The sequence below is a fragment of the Prunus avium genome, chromosome 6 (genome assembly GCF_965620075.1).
Source record: "Prunus avium chromosome 6, drPruAviu1.hap1.1, whole genome shotgun sequence".
Lineage (NCBI taxonomy): Eukaryota > Viridiplantae > Streptophyta > Magnoliopsida > Rosales > Rosaceae > Prunus > Prunus avium.
This window is the reverse complement of record NC_142289.1, coordinates 684,342-706,043: the sequence shown is the minus strand read 5'-3', so window position 1 is coordinate 706,043 and position 21,702 is coordinate 684,342. Positions and strand designations below refer to the sequence as shown.

Genomic DNA, 21,702 nt, shown 5'->3' with positions numbered 1-21,702 from the left:
TTGGCTCTTTCACAGTGACTCGCTCATCATGGCTGCTCGGACGCTTAGTGAATCGCTGCCCATTGTTGCTGGCAAAACACCATCTTCTTCTTCCTCCTCCTTCCCTCTTCTTCTAGTCGTTGTTTGAGAGTTGGAGAGAGAGGGATTGAATTTAATTGCATTATTAATTAATTAAAGAGTATTTTAGGAATAATGATGGGTGGAAAGATAAGATTAAGTTTTTTAAAATTTATATAGTGGGTGGGAAAATATGACAGATGAGTGAAAATAGCAGCACTCAAAGAATTTCTATCATGATGTGTGAGAGGTTATCGTAAACAATTACATATAAATGGTTAAACGTACCCAGAAATTTGATTAGCACACACAATCGGCACCATTTTATTTTATTTTTTTGGCTACGAAATTTTCAAACTTGTTTGTTCCTGAGCATTTATTTCGTGGCAAAATCGGGCCAACCCAAAATGGAAGCCACTCACATCGTGTTGGATTTTTTTTCTTCTACCTCCACGCTCATTTCATTTGTTTATTTTGAATTATTACGAAATCTTAGTCAACCCTAAAGTCCAGTCCATCCATGTTATTATATAGAAAATAATTTGCTTATTCAGCATTCGATCGATACCAAGAAAGAATGCCTAACCTAATTTTAATTACGACAAAAAAAAACCTAATTTTAACATCCCTTTTATATAACCTTTACATATCCATCCACAGTCATGGCTCCACGTAGCAAAAGAAAACAAACAAACTGTTAAATTATGTACAAGACTAGGACCCTTTTGAAATTTAGAACCAATAATTAAATCAGTTAATTTCAATATCCACCGTTTCAATGAAGTTATTTCACTTCGATAAAAAAATAAAATCCACCAAAAAGTAAGGCAATCCAAAACAACTATGGAAAACTACGTGTTAGCCAGAGAAAAACAAAAACCAAAACTATGGTGGGAATCCGTACGAAGGGCGAAGTGGGATAGTGCTGTGGTGACTCAATGATAAATATTTAATTAAACATAGAGAGAGAGAGAGAGAGAGAGAGAGAGAGAGAGAGAGAGCGAGCAAAGCAAACTTATCTTAAGCAAATGCGAGAATGGAGATGAGGTCAAGTTTGACTTGCTCAAAGGTTTGACTGGGTTGGGTTGGGTTCAGTTGGTTCCCATCTCTCCACTCCAAGCCAGCAGGCCTTGTAGTTTTGAAATGGCTTGTTTTGTTTTTTACGTGAGAGTTAAAAAGCAGAGCAATGCAAAACTGAAACAAAGAAAGAGATGGAGAAGACATTTGAGTTGGGTTTGTGAAGCACTAAAATATTATGGAAGAGGAGTAAGAGAGGAGAAAGCGCGTGCATGCTTTGTCGGCCATTCCTGCATCACTCTCTCTCTCTCTCTCATTCCTATTTCACATCCTTTTCATTCACACAAAGTGGGATCTTCCAAATCATTCTGTGGGGGGACAAAATGAATGAACACTTGGCTTTTTTCATGTTCTTTAAGATTATCATTACAAAGGTGGCAAGTCATTGCACCTAATTAGTTATTATTCAAGAAATTAAGAGGAAGTCAAGCTCAACCTATCAATAATGCACCACTCTTTTCGAACCTAATCTAAACGTCCAATTATTTTTCCCAGTAATCTTTCTTTTTCTGGGAAAGTAAAGTATATTTCTTGCTGGTTCCTAGAGAATTGGTTGGTTCTCTTTGATGGGTCATCTTCTCTTTATTTTCCATTATCGGTCATCAACTCAAGGTATGTAAAATAATAGCTCCCTATGTAGTTTTGTACAAGTTATGGAATGGTTGTATCTTTCTGAATCTTTGTTTTGGTCCCTCTGTCGTGCGTGAAATCTTTGCTCCAGCTAGTGATGTTGTGAGTGCTGCAAGCCTACAACCAGGCTTATTGTTTTCAATTCCATTTCATGGTTATGGAGAAAACATCATATGATTTGTTAATTACCATAAATATTGTTCTTGTTACTGCACTTATGGCTAATGGATCTGAGGGGCTTAATGATGAGGGTCAATACCTTCTAGAGATAAAGAGTAGATTAGTCGACAGATTTGATCATCTTAGTAGTTGGAATTCCAATGATTTCACGCCTTGCGGATGGAGGGGAGTGAATTGCAGCAACGGATACAATCCGGTGGTTTTGTCTCTTGACTTGAGTTCAATGAATCTTTCTGGTTCTTTGTCTCCGAGCATTGGTGGATTGGTTCACCTGAATCATCTTGACCTTTCTTTCAATGAATTGTCTCGGAATATACCTAAAGACATTGGAAACTGTTCAAGTTTGGAGGTTCTACTTTTAAACAACAATAAGTTTGAAGCTCAAATTCCCAAAGCATTTGGTAGACTTTCTTCTTTACAAGTATTGAATGTCTGTAACAATAGAATATCAGGGCCCTTCCCTGAAGAGATTGGAAATCTTTCTTCCATGTCCCAGTTGGTGGCATACACTAATAATATTAGTGGACCACTGCCGCGTTCTATTGGCAATCTCAAAAGCTTGAGGACTTTCCGGGCAGGGGAGAACTTGATATCAGGAAGCTTACCTACAGAGATAGGTGAATGTGAGGGCTTGGAGTATCTTGGTCTAGCTCAAAATCAGTTAAGCGGAGAAATACCTAAAGAGATTGGAATGCTTGAGAATTTGAGGGCTTTGATTCTTTGGAATAATCAGCTTTCTGGGGTTATTCCAAAGGAGCTTGGCAACTGTACAAATTTGGAAACTCTGGCTCTGTATGAGAACAAACTTGTGGGAGAGATACAAAAGGAGCTTGGAAGCATTGTGTTTCTAGAGAAGTTATATCTTTACAGAAATATGTTGAATGGGACCATTCCAAGAGAGATTGGTAATCTCTCTCTAGCAAAAGAGATTGATTTTTCTGAGAACTTCTTGTCAGGAGACATACCATTTGAGCTCAGTAAGATAGCAGGGTTGCGGCTGCTTTATCTTTTTGAGAACCAACTCACAGGTGTTATTCCAGATGGGCTCACAACCTTGACAAACCTGACTAGGCTCGACCTCTCTATCAATTTTCTCACTGGTTCAATTCCTACTGGATTCCAATACATGACTGAATTGATGATGCTACAATTGTTCCACAATTCGCTGAGTGGCATAATTCCTCAAGGACTTGGAGTGTATAGTCCACTCTGGGTGGTTGACTTATCCGAAAACCTCCTAACAGGAAGAATTCCTCGTCATATCTGCAGAAATTCTATTATGATTCTGTTAAATTTGGGGTCTAACAGGCTCACTGGGAACATACCAACTGATATCACAGGCTGCAAGTCATTGGTACAGCTTCGTCTAGTTGGAAACAACCTTACAGGGACTTTTCCATCTGAAATGTGCAAACTGGCTAACCTTTCTACAGTTGAGTTGGGTCAGAACAAGTTCAGCGGTGCCATTCCTCCAGAAATTGGTAACTGCAGAACTTTGCAAAGGCTACACCTTTCAGGCAACTACTTTGCATTTGAGTTGCCAAGAGAGATTGGTAACCTCTCACAGTTGGTGACCTTTAATGTCTCATCAAATTTACTCTCTGGAAGGATACCACCTGAAATTTTCAATTGCAGAATGCTTCAGCGACTTGATCTTAGTAATAACAACTTTTTGGATGCCTTACCAAGTGAGATAGGAACACTTTCTCAGTTGGAGCTTCTCAAGCTTTCTGAAAACAATCTTTCTGGGAATATACCAGGTGTGGTGGGAAACCTCTTGCGTTTGACAGAGCTGCAAATGGGTGGCAACTCATTTTCTGGCGGTATCCCAGCTGAGTTGGGTGCCCTTTCAAGCTTGCAGATTGCATTAAATCTCAGTTATAATAACCTTTCTGGGGAGATACCTCCTCAACTTGGAAACCTCATTTTACTGGAATTCCTTCTGCTTAATAACAACAATTTGACTGGTGATATTCCAGGTTCTTTTGAGAGTCTCAAAAGTCTACTTGGCTGCAACTTCTCATTCAATGGCTTGACGGGGCCAATTCCTCGTTTACCACTCTTTCAGAACATGCCTGCCAACAGCTTTTTTGGGAACAAAGGTCTTTGTGGTGGACCTCTAGGTGACTGCGGAACACCACCATCTTCACTCTCTTTTCCTCAAGATATGGTGAAGAAAAGTAGCCGCTTAGGTAAAATTGTTGCTATTATTTCAGCAGCTATTGGTGGCGTTTCTCTCATTTTAATTGTAGTCCTTATGTATGTCATGAAACGTCCCGTAGACGTTGCTTCTGTGCAAGAAAAACCATGCTCTTCTCCAGTTCTGGACACCTACTTTTCACCAAAGGCAGGGTTCACTTTCCAAGACTTGGTTATGGTGACTGAAAATTTTGACGAAAGCTTTGAAATTGGAAGAGGAGCTTGTGGAACCGTGTACAAAGCAGTCTTGCCAACTGGTCATACAGTTGCTGTTAAGAAGGTAGTATCCAACAGGGAGGGGAACAATGTGGATAATAGTTTCCATGCTGAAATTCTTACTTTAGGAAAAATCAGGCATCGGAATATTGTAAAGCTGTATGGTTTCTGCTACCACCAGGGTTCCAATCTTCTGCTCTATGAGTACATGGAAAGGGGCAGCTTGGGAGAATTGCTTCATGGAACATCTTGTAGTCTTGATTGGATAACCAGGTTCATGATTGCTCTCGGGGCTGCTCAGGGTCTCGCTTATTTGCATCATGATTGCAAACCTATGATCATTCACCGTGACATAAAGTCCAACAACATTCTTCTTGATGATAAGTTTGAAGCTCATGTTGGAGATTTTGGCCTGGCAAAGGTGATTGACATGCCACAATCTAAGTCTATGTCTGCAGTTGCAGGTTCTTATGGATATATAGCCCCTGGTAATTAATTAAGCTATCTTTTGTTTTGAGCCCTTTTATTCAATAATAATTTTCATCAAATTTACCATCTGCATTGATTCACCAAGTTCTAAATGTTCTTAATTCCAGAGTATGCATACACTTTGAAAGTCACAGAAAAATGTGACATCTACAGCTATGGAGTGGTCCTTCTGGAGTTGCTGACTGGCAGAACACCTGTACAATCAATAGATCAAGGTGGTGACCTGGTAACATGGGTAAGAAATTATTTTCTGCACCATTCATTTTCGTCAGGAGTGTTCGATGCTCGATTAAATTTAGAAGATGAAGCCACTGTCGCTCACATGATCACTGTCTTGAAAATTGCTTTGCTGTGCACAAGTATGTCCCCCTTGGACCGCCCAACCATGAGAGAAGTTGTTTCCATGCTCGTTGGCTCCAATGAGAGGGAAGCACACTTTGATAATGATACCAATTCCAGTGATATTGAATCTCATTTTGATTAATCAGGATTCCTCTTTAATTAGTTTGCCAATTATATATTTATGTACATATTCATCCTTGTATTATTTAAACAAGTATATAATTAATAAACTCCCCTGTACATAGCGTGTGATTTTTCCTTTTTTTATGTGGAAAGTAGTCAGTATGCTCTGCAAAGCATATCCATTTTTATTTTGAGTGCATATATGCTGCTGCAATGTTCAGTTAATAAAGAAACAGAACATGAATATACAAAGCAGGAGTTAGAGGAGCTCAAGAGGAAGAAGAAGATAAACAGAATTAAAGGGCCAATTGGCAATTATTTTTCAGATACCACCACAAACACTCCCGGGGTCAATCTAGCTGTTATTATAGCCATTGAATAATAAAGGCAAATCACAATAGATGGCATCCAGAAAGGGGGGGTTATGGTAGCATCTGGTTTCCATGATGTAGGAGAGAACATCTCTGTTTGCAGTTTCCCACTCCAGGAATTGGGGTTCGCATTTAGGTCGTCGTATTCTCATGTTAAGCGACAACATTGTCCCAAGCACATAGATGGCCAGTGGTAACCCGACACAACTTTCAACCAGTTCCCTGCCCAGCTCCTCCTCGTACGTGTTTGCCTTGATGCTGGAACCTGCATTAATTAATTCATGTCAAATTTTAAGAAGAAAATCAATGAGTTAGCTACAGAAACACAAAAGAAAAATTAGTTAGGTTAATACCTGGATTGTCTCCTTCAAATACCGTTTTTAGAAATAACTGCCAACCCTCTTCTTCAGTTAAAAGCTTTGGCTCATGAATAAGAGCTTTTGGGTCTGCATGAGAAGCTACTTTTCGATTACGAGTTGTGAGCAATATTCTGCTGCCGCTGCTGCACCCCTTGACATTATTTCCACCAGGAGATGGAGATGGAGATGGGAAGGCGTGACATAGATGATCCCAGTGCTCAGTGGACCAAATGTCATCAACAACTATCAAACACCTCTTCTCTTGCTGAATTTGATAAACCCTTCCGGCAAGCTCAGCATATGCCAGAGCTCTAATATTAGCAACCCTTTCCTCATCAGATGATCCATAGGTACTACTATAACTATTACTTGTAGTTAGGTCAATCAAAATAGATTCCCAAACAGCCCTTGGTTGGCAATTTTCAGAGACATAAGCCCACGCTAAGCAATCAAAATGCCGCCTAATTTGATCATGATTGTAAACTTTTCTGGCAAGAGTGGTCTTGCCAAGACCAGCCATCCCACAGATTGCCACAACTCTAGAGGGTGGTGATCGGTTCATAATTGTATATCATTTTGTACCCTTCTAGCTTATGATTTGGTTATGTTTTTGAGTTAAACTTGTGCTTTTAATCCTTTTTGTGTTTATCTTTCAGTTCATTGAGCTTTAGGTAATAATGAGGGCTTTGGATAGTAAATGATGCAATCCATGCATGTTAGGGCCTAATTTGGATGAATGGATGAAGAGCTTAAAGACAAACTCAATTTTGGCTACAGTCCCCTGCCAGCCCAGTTTCGTAGGTCATATTGCAAGCTTTGTTTCAGCAACCTACATAGCTCGGATGAGGCCACATTCTTCATGAAAGTTGTTCCAATGGGTGTATACTATAACATATCCGAAATTCAGCCTCATTGGATAATTGTGGAGTCTGTTACCTAGCAAACACAGAGCCATGCTCAGGATGGATTTTATCAGCGCGCAAAATGAGTTAGCAATTTGTTTTGGCCTTAACTTCCTCCTCCGACCTTGGATTGACCCAAATGATATATGGCTGGAAAGAAGACATTCTGAACTTCAAGTTTGAGTGCTTAAAGTCTTAATTTGCTTAAGGGAAGCCCAATTCGTAAGCCCTTGAAGTTGCTGGTCATGCTGACCTCAGGATGAGCTATTATTTCTGGTTGGAAGCTTGGTCATGGTGACATGAAGATGAGCTAGGGCTGCTGGTGGGATTTATTAGTGAAGTGCATCAACCATTTCAGATTTTATAAAACAAAGTGTTGTATGCATTAGCCATACTTAATTCAGATTTTCAGCTTCCTTAGGCCTATATATAGTGAGGTTTCCCAAGCTTGTAAACACACCCCAAGGGGGGGAGCTCTCAAACACTTCTCTAGAGCTCCCTTCCCTTCTCTCCCTCAAATTCTCTTAGTTTCCTTTGTAGTTCTCAATTGTTGTAATAAGATCATTCTACTAAATTTTCTTCTCCAAATCTCTCAAACACTTCTCCCATCTCTAAAGTTCTCAAACACATTTCCCTTCTCTTCCAAAAGTCTCCATGTCTCAAACACTTCACAAACACCTTTCTCTCCACTACCTAAGTTCCCAAAGTCTCCAAGTTCACAAACATTCTCCATGTTCTCCAAACACTTTCTCAAACAACTCTCTACTTCTACTTTCTTCTCCAAAAAGCCTCCATGTCCTCAAACACTTTTCCCAAACACTTCTCCTTTCTTCCTCAAAGTTCTCTTAGTCTCTCTTTAATGTTTTCTTAGTTGTAATTTATTTTTCTTGTAATATACATTCTTTCTTAAGTATTCAAGTTTGATAAGTTTCCAAGTTTCAATTATGGTTTTTGTTCTTATTCATTATGCTTATAAGTTAATATGCTAGTTTGAATGATTGATCACCATTTAGGCTTGCATGTTAGCTATCTTGGTTTGAATTAAGAGTAGACACCATGCTTTAATTCGAATTGAACTATGAATAGGAAGAGTATGTATGGACATTCGACAACAGGGATTAGATACATGCTTGGTTGTTTAAATTGTTCTTCTATGCTTAATGGGTTCCTAATGCTTAATTTTAGGTTAGACAACAAATGATCAAATTAGGGAATTAGGAACACAAGGTTATGACCACACACCATGGCTTAATCATACTTTAGCTAGAATCAATCCATTAATCTAATTGAACTTGGGAACTTATCTACTTGAGTTAGTTATTTTCTTTCTTCCTTGTTTTATTTATTTCCTTTTTTTTTCATTTCTGTTTTGTGTAGGGAAAATGAATTGGATCATTCAATCACCAATCCTCGTGGGATCGACCTCGCACTTACATATGCTATACTACCAAACGGCTCGTGCACTTGCGAGTATCACAAGTTGAGGATGCAACTGAATCCATTTTGGTGCAGCTGAAATCCACACAACAAGTTTTTGGCGCCGTTGCCGGGGATTGGCAACATAGTTTGGTTCTATTTCTTTTCCCTACTTGTTTTATTTTTATTTTTCATTTTCATGTTTTTCTAGACAATTTCAAGTTTTAAAGTTAATGACGTTAATGGACAAGTTGTGTTTGTAGTCCAACAGAAAAGGACAATTGCCCAACAAGCAAGAGAACTGGGTTTAAGTCCCAGCTTACACAACCCATTGGTGCTTGTTGCTTTGAAGCATGGAATTGGATGTGTGTTGATTTTCCTTTTCATTTTAGTTTTTATTTCTTAATCCTTTTAATTCCATTTCAAGTTTGTGTGTTTGTTTTAGCAATTTATGATAGCTTAATAAAAATGGAGAGAGATGGCAACCTCAATCATAAGAATGGGAAGTGTGGAGCAATGGGAGAAGTCGCGACCTCCAAGTGCATCACATTCGACCTAATCGCTTCAAGGGGGAGCATTTAAATCCTTTCTCTTCTTTGAATTATGTTTCTTTCCGTCATTGTTTTTACCTTTTGGTCCGCGTTGAGTTCTTTGTTTTTCTGTGCTGAATCCAACCATATAAAGAACGTAAAATTTGGACTTACGGTTGGAAAGTTATAGCCTAAAAACTGAACAGAGGTCGAAGCTGAAAAACATAGAAACGAATCTGTCCAAATGGTGATAAACGGGTGATAGAAAGTGCTGTTTGTGTTTTTCTTTGGTTTATTGGTTTGTTTCTTTTAGTACAACAATTTATGTTGTTTGTTTGAATTTGTTTAGAGTACTTAGTTCATTTTCGTTTATGGTTTGTTGTTCCATTTTATCTTAATTTGTTTTTGTTTCTTATCTTAAAAATTTTAAAAAGATTTTTCATATGAGCTGACTTATGGTAACTCCAGTGAGCACTTCCGTCAATACAGTGTCTAGGAGTTCTATAGGCGACACCTTCGGTGTCTAAGAAGTTTGGGTTTTAAGCGGGACCATTGTGACCCCTCTAACCTTCCCGGATCCCCTGGCTGTGTTTTCTGAGGCCCTTAACTGGTCATCCATGAGTTGCTTGTATATTCGTGTGTTTTTAAATTAAGTTTTTTTTTTTTTTTTTATTTATTTATTTATTTATTTATTTATTTATATTATTTTTTTTATTTTTTATTTTCTTTGTTTTCTTTTCTGTTAAGTCTTTGTTTTTGTTTTGTTAAGTTAGTTTATGTATTTATTTACGTGGTATGGTTAGTTAGTTAGTTTTTTTTCTCTGAGTGTTAAAAACAAACTTTATTTCAATACAAACATTGCATAAAAACAAAAAAAAACAAAAAAAACAAAAAAAACAAAAACAAAAAAAACAAAATAACAAAATAACAACATCATCATCATCTTCATCATCATCTTCTTCATCTTCTTCATCTCCATCATCATCATGGCTTGCCTCTATTTTCTCGCACTTGTAGAATCTGCAGCAACTCCACATGGTCCTCATTTTTTCTCTGCAGTGCTTCCACGTGCTGATTGGCACAGTAGAGCCGCTTCTGCAAGTCCGCCACCATAGCCTTCAAGGAAACTATTTCCTCGCTCATCGCGGCACACTCCCTTGTCCTCGCCAGTAATCGCATGCCCAAATTGGTAGCGGAGACCGCGTGGAGCACAGTTAAATTGTGGGACTCCTCTACCGCTGCCTTATCAGACCTCTGTGCCACATGCAGATGATCTGTCGGAGTGAGCTTGCTGCTAATCATGCCTCCTAGCAGCACTGCTTTGTTCGACAGTGCCTCAGAAAAGTTCGGTATTGCCTCAGCAAAGTTTGAGGCCGTGCCGTGATGATATGAAGAGTTTGGAAAGACAGTGTTTGGAGGAGCCCTTGTTTGGGCATTCGGTGGTGCAAGTGAGAGCTCAAGGTTGAGATCATCAAGGTGAGTGCATGAGGATGCCATTTGTTTTGCTTCTGAATTTTTTGATGTTTTTCCTTGAGTTTGCAGGAAGAAATGCTGGGTATCATCCGCTTGCAGAGGTGTGGTTTAAATAGACATATGCTGATGAGAGAGAGCCAACACCATTTCGGATTTCCCGGGCATGCTCGACCTAATCGCTTCAAGGGGGAGCACCTTTACTTTACTTTTCTTTTTTTTTCCTCCGTGTTTTCTGGTGTTTAATGTTTTTGCCCGTTACTTTCATTTTCTAGAGCTTTGTGTTTTTGCTTTTCCCTTTCGGCTATCATCTTTAGTTTATTTTAGTTAGGGAAATGTGTTTTCTTTTCCGTTTGTCGTCTTTGTTTTATTTTAGTTGGGAAGTGTGTTTTCTTTTTCTTTTTCTTTCTGCAACCTTACTCTTTTATTTCCGAAACAAAATAACGAAAATACAAAAACAACAAAATAAAATAAAAACAACAATAATGCAGTAGGAAATCATTTCTTCTCGGTGCTTGGTGTCTCGACCATTGGAGCTTTGAGTTTGGCCCTCTGGCTGTCCTCTTCCGGGGCTTCACGCACAGCTTCTTGGGGCTCATCACTTGAGCTCCCAAAGATCGCAATCTTAGCTTGAGCGTAACTACTCTCGCGATCTGCTTGTTTGCGTTTACCCGGTCGGTCTAGGTCCTCCAGCTGTTTTCGCATGTCGCGAGAGTACAACTCTACCATTTTTGATAGGTTTTTATTCTCGTCCCGCAATACTTCTAGCTGGTGTCGATTCACCTCCACTATCCTTGACCTCTCCCTTTTCAAGCTTTTTATAGCAGTCTGACACTCCTCAACCATACTTCGCTCCGCCGCCAACTGACCTTTCAGCACCTCTACCTCATGGGACTTCGCAAGTAGGCGATGACCCAAACTTGCGACTGTTGCCGTACTCTGCACGCTCAGTGCCAGGGCATCGCTCACGACCCGGTTGTCATCCCTTGTCCCCAGAACACGTATATCTTTAGGAGTCACTAAATTTCTAGCCACTCCAATGGCAACATCGTTGTCCAGGAGTATTGAGTCAGTTACTGTCACAGGCCCCCGTGCGGAAGCAAAGTAGGGCATCCATACTGGTGCCGCTGCTTGGCCTCGTGTCTGAGTCGGTGGAGCTAGGTTGAGATCCAACGAAAATGGGTAGTTAGAGGCCATTTGATTTCTCACTCTCTTTTCTTCTTTCTTTCTTTTCTCTTTTGTGTGTTTCTGAGTTTGTGTTTTTTTTACCCTTTCTTTTTACCTTTTATAGACTTAGTCTGCTAAACCCTAGCCGCTGCGGTTCTGAGTTCTGTGCGGCCCTTACCGCTTATCTCTATATGTCGCCGCACCCGTTTCCCAACCCCCTTAATTGCATTTTCACCTTTCACCACCTTCTAGTGAAAAAGTCGTCCCGCTTCACCCAAGAAGCCAATAATTCTGGCTTGGGGGATGTGACTGCTGCCTCTGCACGCCGACACGTCCCTCACCCCTTTCACAAGTGACTCCCCAGGAACCAAGGCATCAGGGACCACGCTCTTCCCTTTCAGAAATCACACTCTTTGCACTCCCAATGCACATTTTTTTTTTTAATTAAAAAAAATAAAAATAAAAAATAAAAAATAAACGTCTGGGCTTCGGATTTTATTGTGGGTCGGGTTTTCACCGTTGTTTAGGTTTCAAGGTGGGTTAACTTTCTTTTGGGTTGGGCTTTTAATTGTTTGGGTTTTGGTTTGCGTAAGACTGTCTGTTTAGGGCTTTTTGTTTCGACTGTTTTACTGTTTCATTTCTTTTTATTTGTTTGTTTGTTTTGTAATTTTTTATTTTGTAATTATTTTATTTTATTTTATTTTTGTTTTTTGTTTTATTTATTTATTTGCTTTAATACCTTCAATTGTTATGTTTGACATTGCTTGTGCCTAAATTTTAAACATTGAGGACAATGTTCATTTCTAGGTTTGGGGGTATTGGAGTTTAGCATGTAAATTTGGTTTTTCCTTAATTTATTTTTTTATTTTTTTATTTGCTTGTTTTTATTTTTATTTTATTTTGTTAAGTCTTGCTTTTATTTTGATTTTGATTTTGATTTTGATTTTATTCACTTTCCGAACACATTTGATGAGATTGTGATAAATGTTTGCATGACTTAAATGAAAATTGAATTTTATTTATTATTTATTTTGTTTTCCTTGTAAATGTTTATTGTAAAAAAAAAATTAATTAATTAATTAATTTGGCATCGTTCTAGCATGACATGTTCGAAACCTTCTTTGCACTTGCCATTTGTTTCATAATTTTCCAATTAAAGGATTTGCATGACCCAAATAATTGTATCAAGCATAAATTAGACTTATATAACCATATAATGTGAGCTTTTGAGCCTTGTGCTTCATTTCATGAGTGTTATACACATACTCTTATTTTCTTGTCATCAAAGTTGTTGTTTGATCTCATTATTCATTGATTTGGTTGATCACTTAAAAGTCATTCATTCTTATGCAATTTGACTTCATGACATTTTAAGAAGTGATATTAAGGCATTCTTTGGATCGTTTGTGCCTTTCAAGCTAACCTTATGCATGCTTAAGCATGATTTTCCATTGTTTACCATTTTGAGCCTACATGTAAACCTTTTCTTTCATTTTACCAATTATATTTCCTCACCTTAGCCCGAAAAACAAATATTTACCTTTCTAAGGAATTCATGAGCTCTAATTCGGATGTGTTTTTCAGGCTAAGTTTGGGAAGGGATATTACATCAAAAAAAAAAAAAAAAAAAAAAATCACACAATTGGTGAAAGAAAAGAGAAAGTTGTGATTAAGTGGCGGTTGTTTGAAAATTCATTTTTGGGCCTTCAAAATAATTTGGTGTTTGGAAAGGAGTTTGAATCAATGTAAATGAAGGTATAAGGAGTTTTGATCATGTAAAAGAAAAAAAAATCTAATCGTGATGATTCGAAGTCTTGTAAACAATTGTTTTATGCTCTTACATTGCGAGTTCCTTGGACTTTGTATTATCCATACCTTTCATTTCTTACTCACCTTACACCCTTGGCCCCATTACAACCTATACTAAAGACCTAAATTGATCTTAAATGTCATGTGGTTGAATTGCATCCATTTTTCTACTTTTAAGTGTTTGGCATCCTTCTTGAGATCATATTAATGCAAGTTCTTCATTTTCCTATTTTGAGTTAAGTCCCTTATGATTTAACTCTAATCTCATGTTTATAATTGAGTGTTGCATTGTAGCCCTCTTCTGAGTGATTCATTTGTGAGAGGACAACTTCGGTGAGATTTGAAGTAGCATTTGTGCTTGGTATGATTTTTGAAATTGTGTGAAAACTAAGATTGGGGAATTTGTTGCATTTGGCTATCACACTAATACACTTTGAACATGTTATGTTTTGAACTTTGCCGCCTTGTAAATAATGTCTAAAATTGAGCTTTTAAACTTTTGAGTCATGTGCATGAGTCATTTATCTTCATAAAATGTTCGGAAAGATTGTTTTGAGTTTTTATTTATTTATTTTTATTTTTATTTTTGTTTTGTTTTTGTAATTATTTTTGTTTTTGTTTTTTATTTTGCTTACGGACTAACAATCTTTTAAGTTTTCTAATTACCTTGTTTTACAGAGTCAGTAAAACGTTTGTGGGTATCGTATCTGTTAAACCCTCAGGAGACACAACTCCTCCTACTAGGGATGCCTAGAGGTTTAAAGGCTTGTTGCATATGCTCAATGCAATCGAGTTACCTACGAAAGTGGTCTAGTTAACTTCTTGTTTGTTTTTATCTTTGTTTTCCTTTTGTTTTGCTCGAGGACTAGCAAAATCTAGGTTTGGGGGTATTTGATCGGTTCATAATTGTATATCATTTTGTACCCTTCTAGCTTATGATTTGGTTATGTTTTTGAGTTAAACTTGTGCTTTTAATCCTTTTTGTGTTTATCTTTCAGTTCATTGAGCTTTAGGTAATAATGAGGGCTTTGGATAGTAAATGATGCAATCCATGCATGTTAGGGCCTAATTTGGATGAATGGATGAAGAGCTTAAAGACAAACTCAATTTTGGCTACAGTCCCCTGCCAGCCCAGTTTCGTAGGTCATATTGCAAGCTTTGTTTCAGCAACCTACATAGCTCGGATGAGGCCACATTCTTCATGAAAGTTGTTCCAATGGGTGTATACTATAACATATCCGAAATTCAGCCTCATTGGATAATTGTGGAGTCTGTTACCTAGCAAACACAGAGCCATGCTCAGGATGGATTTTATCAGCGCGCAAAATGAGTTAGCAATTTGTTTTGGCCTTAACTTCCTCCTCCGACCTTGGATTGACCCAAATGATATATGGCTGGAAAGAAGACATTCTGAACTTCAAGTTTGAGTGCTTAAAGTCTTAATTTGCTTAAGGGAAGCCCAATTCGTAAGCCCTTGAAGTTGCTGGTCATGCTGACCTCAGGATGAGCTATTATTTCTGGTTGGAAGCTTGGTCATGGTGACATGAAGATGAGCTAGGGCTGCTGGTGGGATTTATTAGTGAAGTGCATCAACCATTTCAGATTTTATAAAACAAAGTGTTGTATGCATTAGCCATACTTAATTCAGATTTTCAGCTTCCTTAGGCCTATATATAGTGAGGTTTCCCAAGCTTGTAAACACACCCCAAGGGGGGGAGCTCTCAAACACTTCTCTAGAGCTCCCTTCCCTTCTCTCCCTCAAATTCTCTTAGTTTCCTTTGTAGTTCTCAATTGTTGTAATAAGATCATTCTACTAAATTTTCTTCTCCAAATCTCTCAAACACTTCTCCCATCTCTAAAGTTCTCAAACACATTTCCCTTCTCTTCCAAAAGTCTCCATGTCTCAAACACTTCACAAACACCTTTCTCTCCACTACCTAAGTTCCCAAAGTCTCCAAGTTCACAAACATTCTCCATGTTCTCCAAACACTTTCTCAAACAACTCTCTACTTCTACTTTCTTCTCCAAAAAGCCTCCATGTCCTCAAACACTTTTCCCAAACACTTCTCCTTTCTTCCTCAAAGTTCTCTTAGTCTCTCTTTAATGTTTTCTTAGTTGTAATTTATTTTTCTTGTAATATACATTCTTTCTTAAGTATTCAAGTTTGATAAGTTTCCAAGTTTCAATTATGGTTTTTGTTCTTATTCATTATGCTTATAAGTTAATATGCTAGTTTGAATGATTGATCACCATTTAGGCTTGCATGTTAGCTATCTTGGTTTGAATTAAGAGTAGACACCATGCTTTAATTCGAATTGAACTATGAATAGGAAGAGTATGTATGGACATTCGACAACAGGGATTAGATACATGCTTGGTTGTTTAAATTGTTCTTCTATGCTTAATGGGTTCCTAATGCTTAATTTTAGGTTAGACAACAAATGATCAAATTAGGGAATTAGGAACACAAGGTTATGACCACACACCATGGCTTAATCATACTTTAGCTAGAATCAATCCATTAATCTAATTGAACTTGGGAACTTATCTACTTGAGTTAGTTATTTTCTTTCTTCCTTGTTTTATTTATTTCCTTTTTTTTTCATTTCTGTTTTGTGTAGGGAAAATGAATTGGATCATTCAATCACCAATCCTCGTGGGATCGACCTCGCACTTACATATGCTATACTACCAAACGGCTCGTGCACTTGCGAGTATCACAAGTTGAGGATGCAACTGAATCCATTTTGGTGCAGCTGAAATCCACACAACAGGTGGTCTAGATGATCTAATTGTAGTAGCGGCTGGAGCAAGCTCTGTCACTAATGCCTTGATATCTTGTTCCAGCCTAACAGTGTCCTCCCAAAACCTATGGCAATAGTCCCACCTGGGGACATTGAGTGCCTTTTCGTTCAAACCGGCATTGTAGCTTTGCCTAATATGCTCATGGCCGCTAAGGTGATCAGACGGCGGAGTTTGATCATGATGAGCATGGTTTGCTTCATCAATGACATTGGATGTCAAACAAGCATATCTTCTGAGCCTATTTACAAGGCCTTTGATCTTTGCCTTGCCTTTCATCTGCATCCGCCTAATTAATTCGGTTTGCCTGATGTATAATTTGTCTGAAACAAAAACAATCTTTGTGTTATATAGAGGTGTGGGATCAGTACTCTAATAAAATACAAGGGTTCGTAGTTGCAATAAGAGGAGAGTAGAAACCCCAATACCACCAAGTAATTAACTAATTAGGAAATCACCCACCAAACCCTAAGTGTACTCTCAATTACTTGGGCATCAAGTTTCCTATATTAGTTTTCCAAAAAAAAAGGGTTTCCTATATTAGTAGTGAAGAATAAGGAGAACAACTATGTCGTGTTTAATCCATCTGGCTTCTTTAATTGTCTCGCATGTCCAAATCCAATAAGGATTTCGTCCAAAAAAAAGAATCCAATAAGGATTCCGATTATTATTATTATTTTTTTGGATTCGTTGAGATTTTCTACCGTAATTTGATTGTGTGACTTTTCTACTAAACTTTTTGACATAGAATTTTCTGGCTTTCCATCTGAAAAAAGAAAAACAGAAAAACAGATTTTGTCTTTTTGGCAAGCCCGTGTATTGTAGATTAGCTAAAAGGGTAAATTCGCTAGGAAATTAGGTTCTGTAATTCAGTGAAAGCATACTGTTAAAAAGTAAATGCGATAAATCCAGGCGAAAGAAGGATTACAAATCCCGGTGAGTAATTCAAATTTGTCCTTGTGGGTTTGGGATGAAGCTTTTCGTTGATCAATAAGGAAAGGGTTGCGGTTATAAATTAATTCTTTCCAAGTAGCATTGTTGTTCCAACTGCATCTCCATCTTTGTTTCAGAAATTGAAGATGGCGATGATGATGAGATTGGAAGATCATTTGAGAAAGAAGAAGTTGGTTGACGAGTCCTTTAACCAAATTGTGGCAGAGGTTAAAGCAGTGGCAACAGACCCAGCAGACCCAGAAGAAGTATCTAAACTGCTGACAGAAAGAGTTGTGTTTGATCTCATTCATGAACTTCAAAGAAAATCCAAGGAAGCACAACAATCGAATGTTTCGATTTCGAACAAGAGAGAACGCACGGTACCTGGCAAGGACCAAGCCCAAGTAGTGATCAAGAAGAGGAAGGTGGTTAGCACAGAGACTAATTATAATCACATAGATGAAAAAGCTGCTGCTGCTAGAAATTACCTTGAGAAAATTAAGAAGCGAGGTTTCGAAAGCAGGAAGAGGAAACATGAGGATGATTGTGATGAAGATGAAGCCAGGAAGTTGATGATGAAGAAGGAAAATAAGCAGAATAAGGAGAAGGCCAAGAAAGCAGTGAGCAAGGGATCAGCTCTTCCATCAAAACCCTGTACACCTCCTGACGCGCCTCCTATAGAATTGAAGAACATGATTGAATCCATGCAGGGCCACCACTTACAATTTCTGATGTATAAGATACTTCATGATACTGATTTGAACCCACACCATGACCGTCTCTCGATGCCAAAGAATCAACTGTCTAACAAAAAGTTTCTGGGTAAAGAACTCAAGGAAAAATTGAAAGGTGGTGGATTATTAGAAGTGAGAGTAATAGATCCATGTTTAACAGAGTATGAATTAAGGATGAAGAGGTGGGTCTTTAAAACCAGCTATTCCTATGTGTTAAACAGTGGCTGGTCCAAGATTTTTACAGATAAGACTAATAACTTTAAGGCAAAGGATATGCTTCAGGTGTGGACGTTTCGAGTTTCCGATCCCAATCTTGTCGACCAAGAACGTATCTGCTTCGCACTTGTTAAGCATAAAGATGTTAAAGATCCCCAGGAAGCTATTGGATCATCGTCGTCCATGAGCAAGATAGAAGAGGGGAAAGAAGATGTTAATGGTGGTACTGACAGCATGGAAGCTGTTGGATCGTCGATGAGCAAGAAAGAAGATGAAGCTAATGAATCATCCATGACCGAGAAACAGTCTGTGGTTGGAGCCAAAAAACATATCACAATCAAGTTTAGAAACATAACATTTGCAAAAATTGAGGCTGCTGTTCCTGTTGTATAAGACTTGTTAAATTTGAAGGAGGGAGGTTTCTGTTCATGTTTTTTCTTTTTTGTAGAAAATTGTTTTCTGTAATTAAGGTGCAATCTGTTAGATGAACTAAATTACACATTGTAAATGATGAGATAATACAATTGAAACTTTTTCTCTCAAATATGATAACATTGTGTATCACGAAAAATAATGATTCCTTAATCAGCAAATAAATTGGTTGTTGTGTATCATATCTCATCTCATTGGTCTGTCTGTAGACTTGGTTTTGATCAGAAGAGTTGTCTCACTCAAGTACTCTTGCTAGAATACCCTTATCTGTTTGGCATTATGCTTCATATATCTTCGCAGTATAATATCTTAGAACTCAAATGCTTGTGTTTTTTTTTTTTATCTGAACCATGAGGTAGTCCTGGATGGGCCCCAACTATGGGTGGCACCTTTAAGCCTTAACCACAACCCAGACTAATCCCCACTCACACCGGCTCGGCCCGTAAAGGGTAAAGTGTTGGCCAAATTGGTGATTCCGTACGAGAGCAGGGATCGAACCCCTGACCTCTCTTAAGGAATGAGAGTGCCGAACCACTCACACAAACCACCTTGGTTAAATGCTTGTGTTTAGATAGAGAGAAAGTCATCATATTTTTTCCCCTGAGCTTTTTAAGATTAGACTTTTTTCAAAGTTTCTAGAATTATATTGGTATGAAGGCTTGCCTGAAATGAAATGGAGATGAGATGAGGCCCGACTCCTTTTTTATACCTGTTATTTTCTTTAAATTTTCTATTCAAATACATTAGGGATAAGTGAACTCTCCCTCTTTGCACCCAAATAATTTAAATTATCTTTTGTATTTTAAAAAAAAACGTACATTTTGGAAACAAATAAAAAGAAAAAAAATGGATAAAAGCTCTACAAAGTTAAATACTAATACAAACTAAAAGAGCACGTGTGGGTGAACGGCTGAACCCACCCCTTTGTACCTAAGTTAAAAGAAAAAAGAAGAAAAGAGAAAAGATGGAGAAAAGAGAACAACTATTATTTGTATACAAAACTTAAAGGGTAATGCTATGCTTACCACATAAATCTACCACATTTTAATACCATCTTACATGGCAGCTGATGTGGACAACCACCTCATTAAAATTATATTAGTTTTTTTTTTAAGGAGATAATATTTTCTATATTTTTCTTTAGTTAAAAATTTATAAAAATAAAAAAAACTAAACTAAACCCTACGACCACTTTTCACACGTCTCTTTGCCTCCCCCAATTCTCTCTCTCCCTCCTTCCTCTCCTCCCCATCGCAGTGCTTCGCCGTACTCCTGTCACCACTCCTCCCCATCGCAGGTGCTTCGCCGAACTTCTGTCACCGCTCTGCCAGACTTCTGACTCCATTCCACCGCTCTACTCCTTCCTCCACGGTTAAGATTCTTTTTCTGTTTAGCTTACCCTTTTTTTTTTTTTTTGGATGAATGCTTTCTTCTCATAAGCGATTGTTGAATCCTTTATTTATTTGTTTCCAATCAGTATTCAAATTAAGTTTTCTTAAGATTCTTTTTCAAATTAAGTCCTCTTGGTGTTTGGTTTAGTACACCTATATCGCACAAAGCAATTTATCTAAAGAAAATCAGGACTGGAATTCATAAGGTGTGGATGAATGAGTTTTACTTTTTTAATTTTCTGGGTGGGTATGAATTTGTTTAATTTTCTGATGGGTTTCTTTACTGTGTTTGCATCTACATCTGATTGAGTTTTTTTTGGGTGTTTTTTAATTAAGGATTCGCTGGGCATATGAGAATAGCTTTTTCATGAACCTTACAGGTACTTGCTATAATAAAAATAAAAAAAAGCCACATGAGTTCCTTGCAGTGATGACTCTCAACTCTCCATCATCTCCTTTTGTTGATGACCTCTTTATCACTGGGAAGCCAGATTGTTTCCCATATTCTCTATAATATTGAATTAACTCATAAATATTGTCAAACACCATTCCAACCATCGGCTCTTGTATTTTTTCTTTCACATCTGTTCTATTGTCCATGGCAATCTCATCATCTCCATTATTTTCAATTCTAATCCCATCAGATTCCAGTTCAACAACTTCATCTTCATCAATAATTTCTAAACTTGCAGAAATATTTGAATATTCTTCCATTCCTACATCATATAGGACATGAGCTTATGATACATAAGCATATAATACCAAAATTTCAATACTACGGTCAATCAGTTCATCTAATGACTAAAAAGAGAAGAAGAGAGAATTATAAACAAATTAACGTATCAAAAACATTAAACTAAAAAAAGAAACAACATAAGCCAAAAAAGAAACGGAAAGTTATATCTCAATGGTATACTACAGTCAAGTTATTACAGGTTCTTAAGAAAAGCATGTTTAACTGGTAAAAAAAAAAACTTAATTTGAATACTGATTGAAACAAATAAATTAACGATTCAGCAACCGTGTATGAGAAGAAAGCATTCATCCAAAAAAAAAAAAAAAACAAGGTAAGCAAAACAAAAAAAAAAAGTTATAACGAAGGTTTACTAACCTAAAACCGTGGAGGAAGGAGTAGAGCGGAGGAACAGGGTCAGAATCTGGCGGAGTGGTGGCAAAAGTCCGTGGTAAGCACCTGCGATGGGGAGGACTGGTGGAGGAAGGTTAAGCTAAACAGAAAAAGAATCTTAACCGTGAAGGAAGGAGTAGAGCGGTGGAATGGAGTCAAAAGTCTGGCGGAGCGGTGACAGAAGTCCGGCGAAGCACCTGCGATGGGGAGGAGTGGTGGCAGGAGTCCGGCGAAGCACTGCGATGGGGAGGAGAGGAAGGAGGGAGAGAGAGAATTAGGGGAGGCAAAGAGACGTGTGAAAAGTGGTCGTAGGGTTTAGTTTAGTTTTTTTTATTTTTATAAATTTTTAACTAAAGAAAAATATAGAAAATATTATCTCCTTAAAAAAAAAATTAATATAATTTTAATGAGGTGGTTGTCCACATCAGCTGCCATGTAAGATGGTATTAAAATGTGGTAGATTTATGTGGTAAGCATAGCATTACCCAAACTTAAAAGAAAAAAGAAGAAAAGAGAACAACTATAGGCCTAGCCCAACTAGTTGATTACGATCGGCCTGCATAGGGCAGGTGGGCTCTGCTCCAGTTATTGGCCCAATGGGTAGAGTTGGAGTGTAAAAGATTTTTATGAGAAAAGAATTAAATATACGCGCTTTTGTATAGATGACGCGTCCAAATAAGTCAAGTTCTTTTTACTTTTTAGGTGAAACTCCAAATAAATTAATCGAATCT

The 21,702-nt window shown here is 37.8% G+C and overlaps 2 protein-coding genes across 3 annotated transcripts; one reads left to right on the top strand and one right to left on the bottom strand.

The window, feature by feature from the left end:
• Window positions 1-1,327: 1,327 nt before the first annotated feature.
• LOC110745035 (uncharacterized) lies at window positions 1,328-5,501 on the top strand. 2 transcript variants are annotated; one of them, XM_088255367.1, is made up of 3 exons: window positions 1,342-1,746; window positions 1,856-4,847; window positions 4,956-5,501. In XM_088255367.1, exons 2-3 carry the CDS (start codon window positions 1,916-1,918, stop codon window positions 5,330-5,332), a joined length of 3,309 nt encoding a protein of 1,102 aa, XP_088111493.1. In that variant the 5' UTR covers window positions 1,342-1,746; window positions 1,856-1,915; the 3' UTR covers window positions 5,333-5,501. The 2 variants fall into 2 exon arrangements, with proteins under 2 accessions (XP_088111494.1, XP_088111493.1); XM_088255368.1 differs by lacking the exon at window positions 4,956-5,501 and having other exon boundaries at window positions 1,328-4,145; window positions 4,253-4,465.
• Window positions 5,502-5,668: 167 nt separating this feature from the next.
• LOC148293440 (putative disease resistance protein At1g50180) lies at window positions 5,669-6,605 on the bottom strand. The gene is made up of 2 exons (XM_088255661.1): window positions 6,038-6,605; window positions 5,669-5,949 (listed from the first exon to the last, which is right to left on the bottom strand). Exons 1-2 carry the CDS (start codon window positions 6,603-6,605, stop codon window positions 5,669-5,671), a joined length of 849 nt encoding a protein of 282 aa, XP_088111787.1.
• Window positions 6,606-21,702: the final 15,097 nt, after the last annotated feature.

Coding starts and splice junctions, on each gene's coding strand:
- LOC110745035 (XM_088255367.1), top strand. CDS start 1,916: ATGGTTATGGAGAAAACATCATATGATTTGTTAATTACCATAAATATT. Junction 4,848..4,955: donor TTATGGATATATAGCCCCTG/GTAATTAATTAA, acceptor TCTTAATTCCAG/AGTATGCATACACTTTGAAA.
- LOC148293440 (XM_088255661.1), bottom strand. CDS start 6,605: ATGAACCGATCACCACCCTCTAGAGTTGTGGCAATCTGTGGGATGGCT. Junction 5,950..6,037: donor ATTTGAAGGAGACAATCCAG/GTATTAACCTAA, acceptor TAATTAATGCAG/GTTCCAGCATCAAGGCAAAC.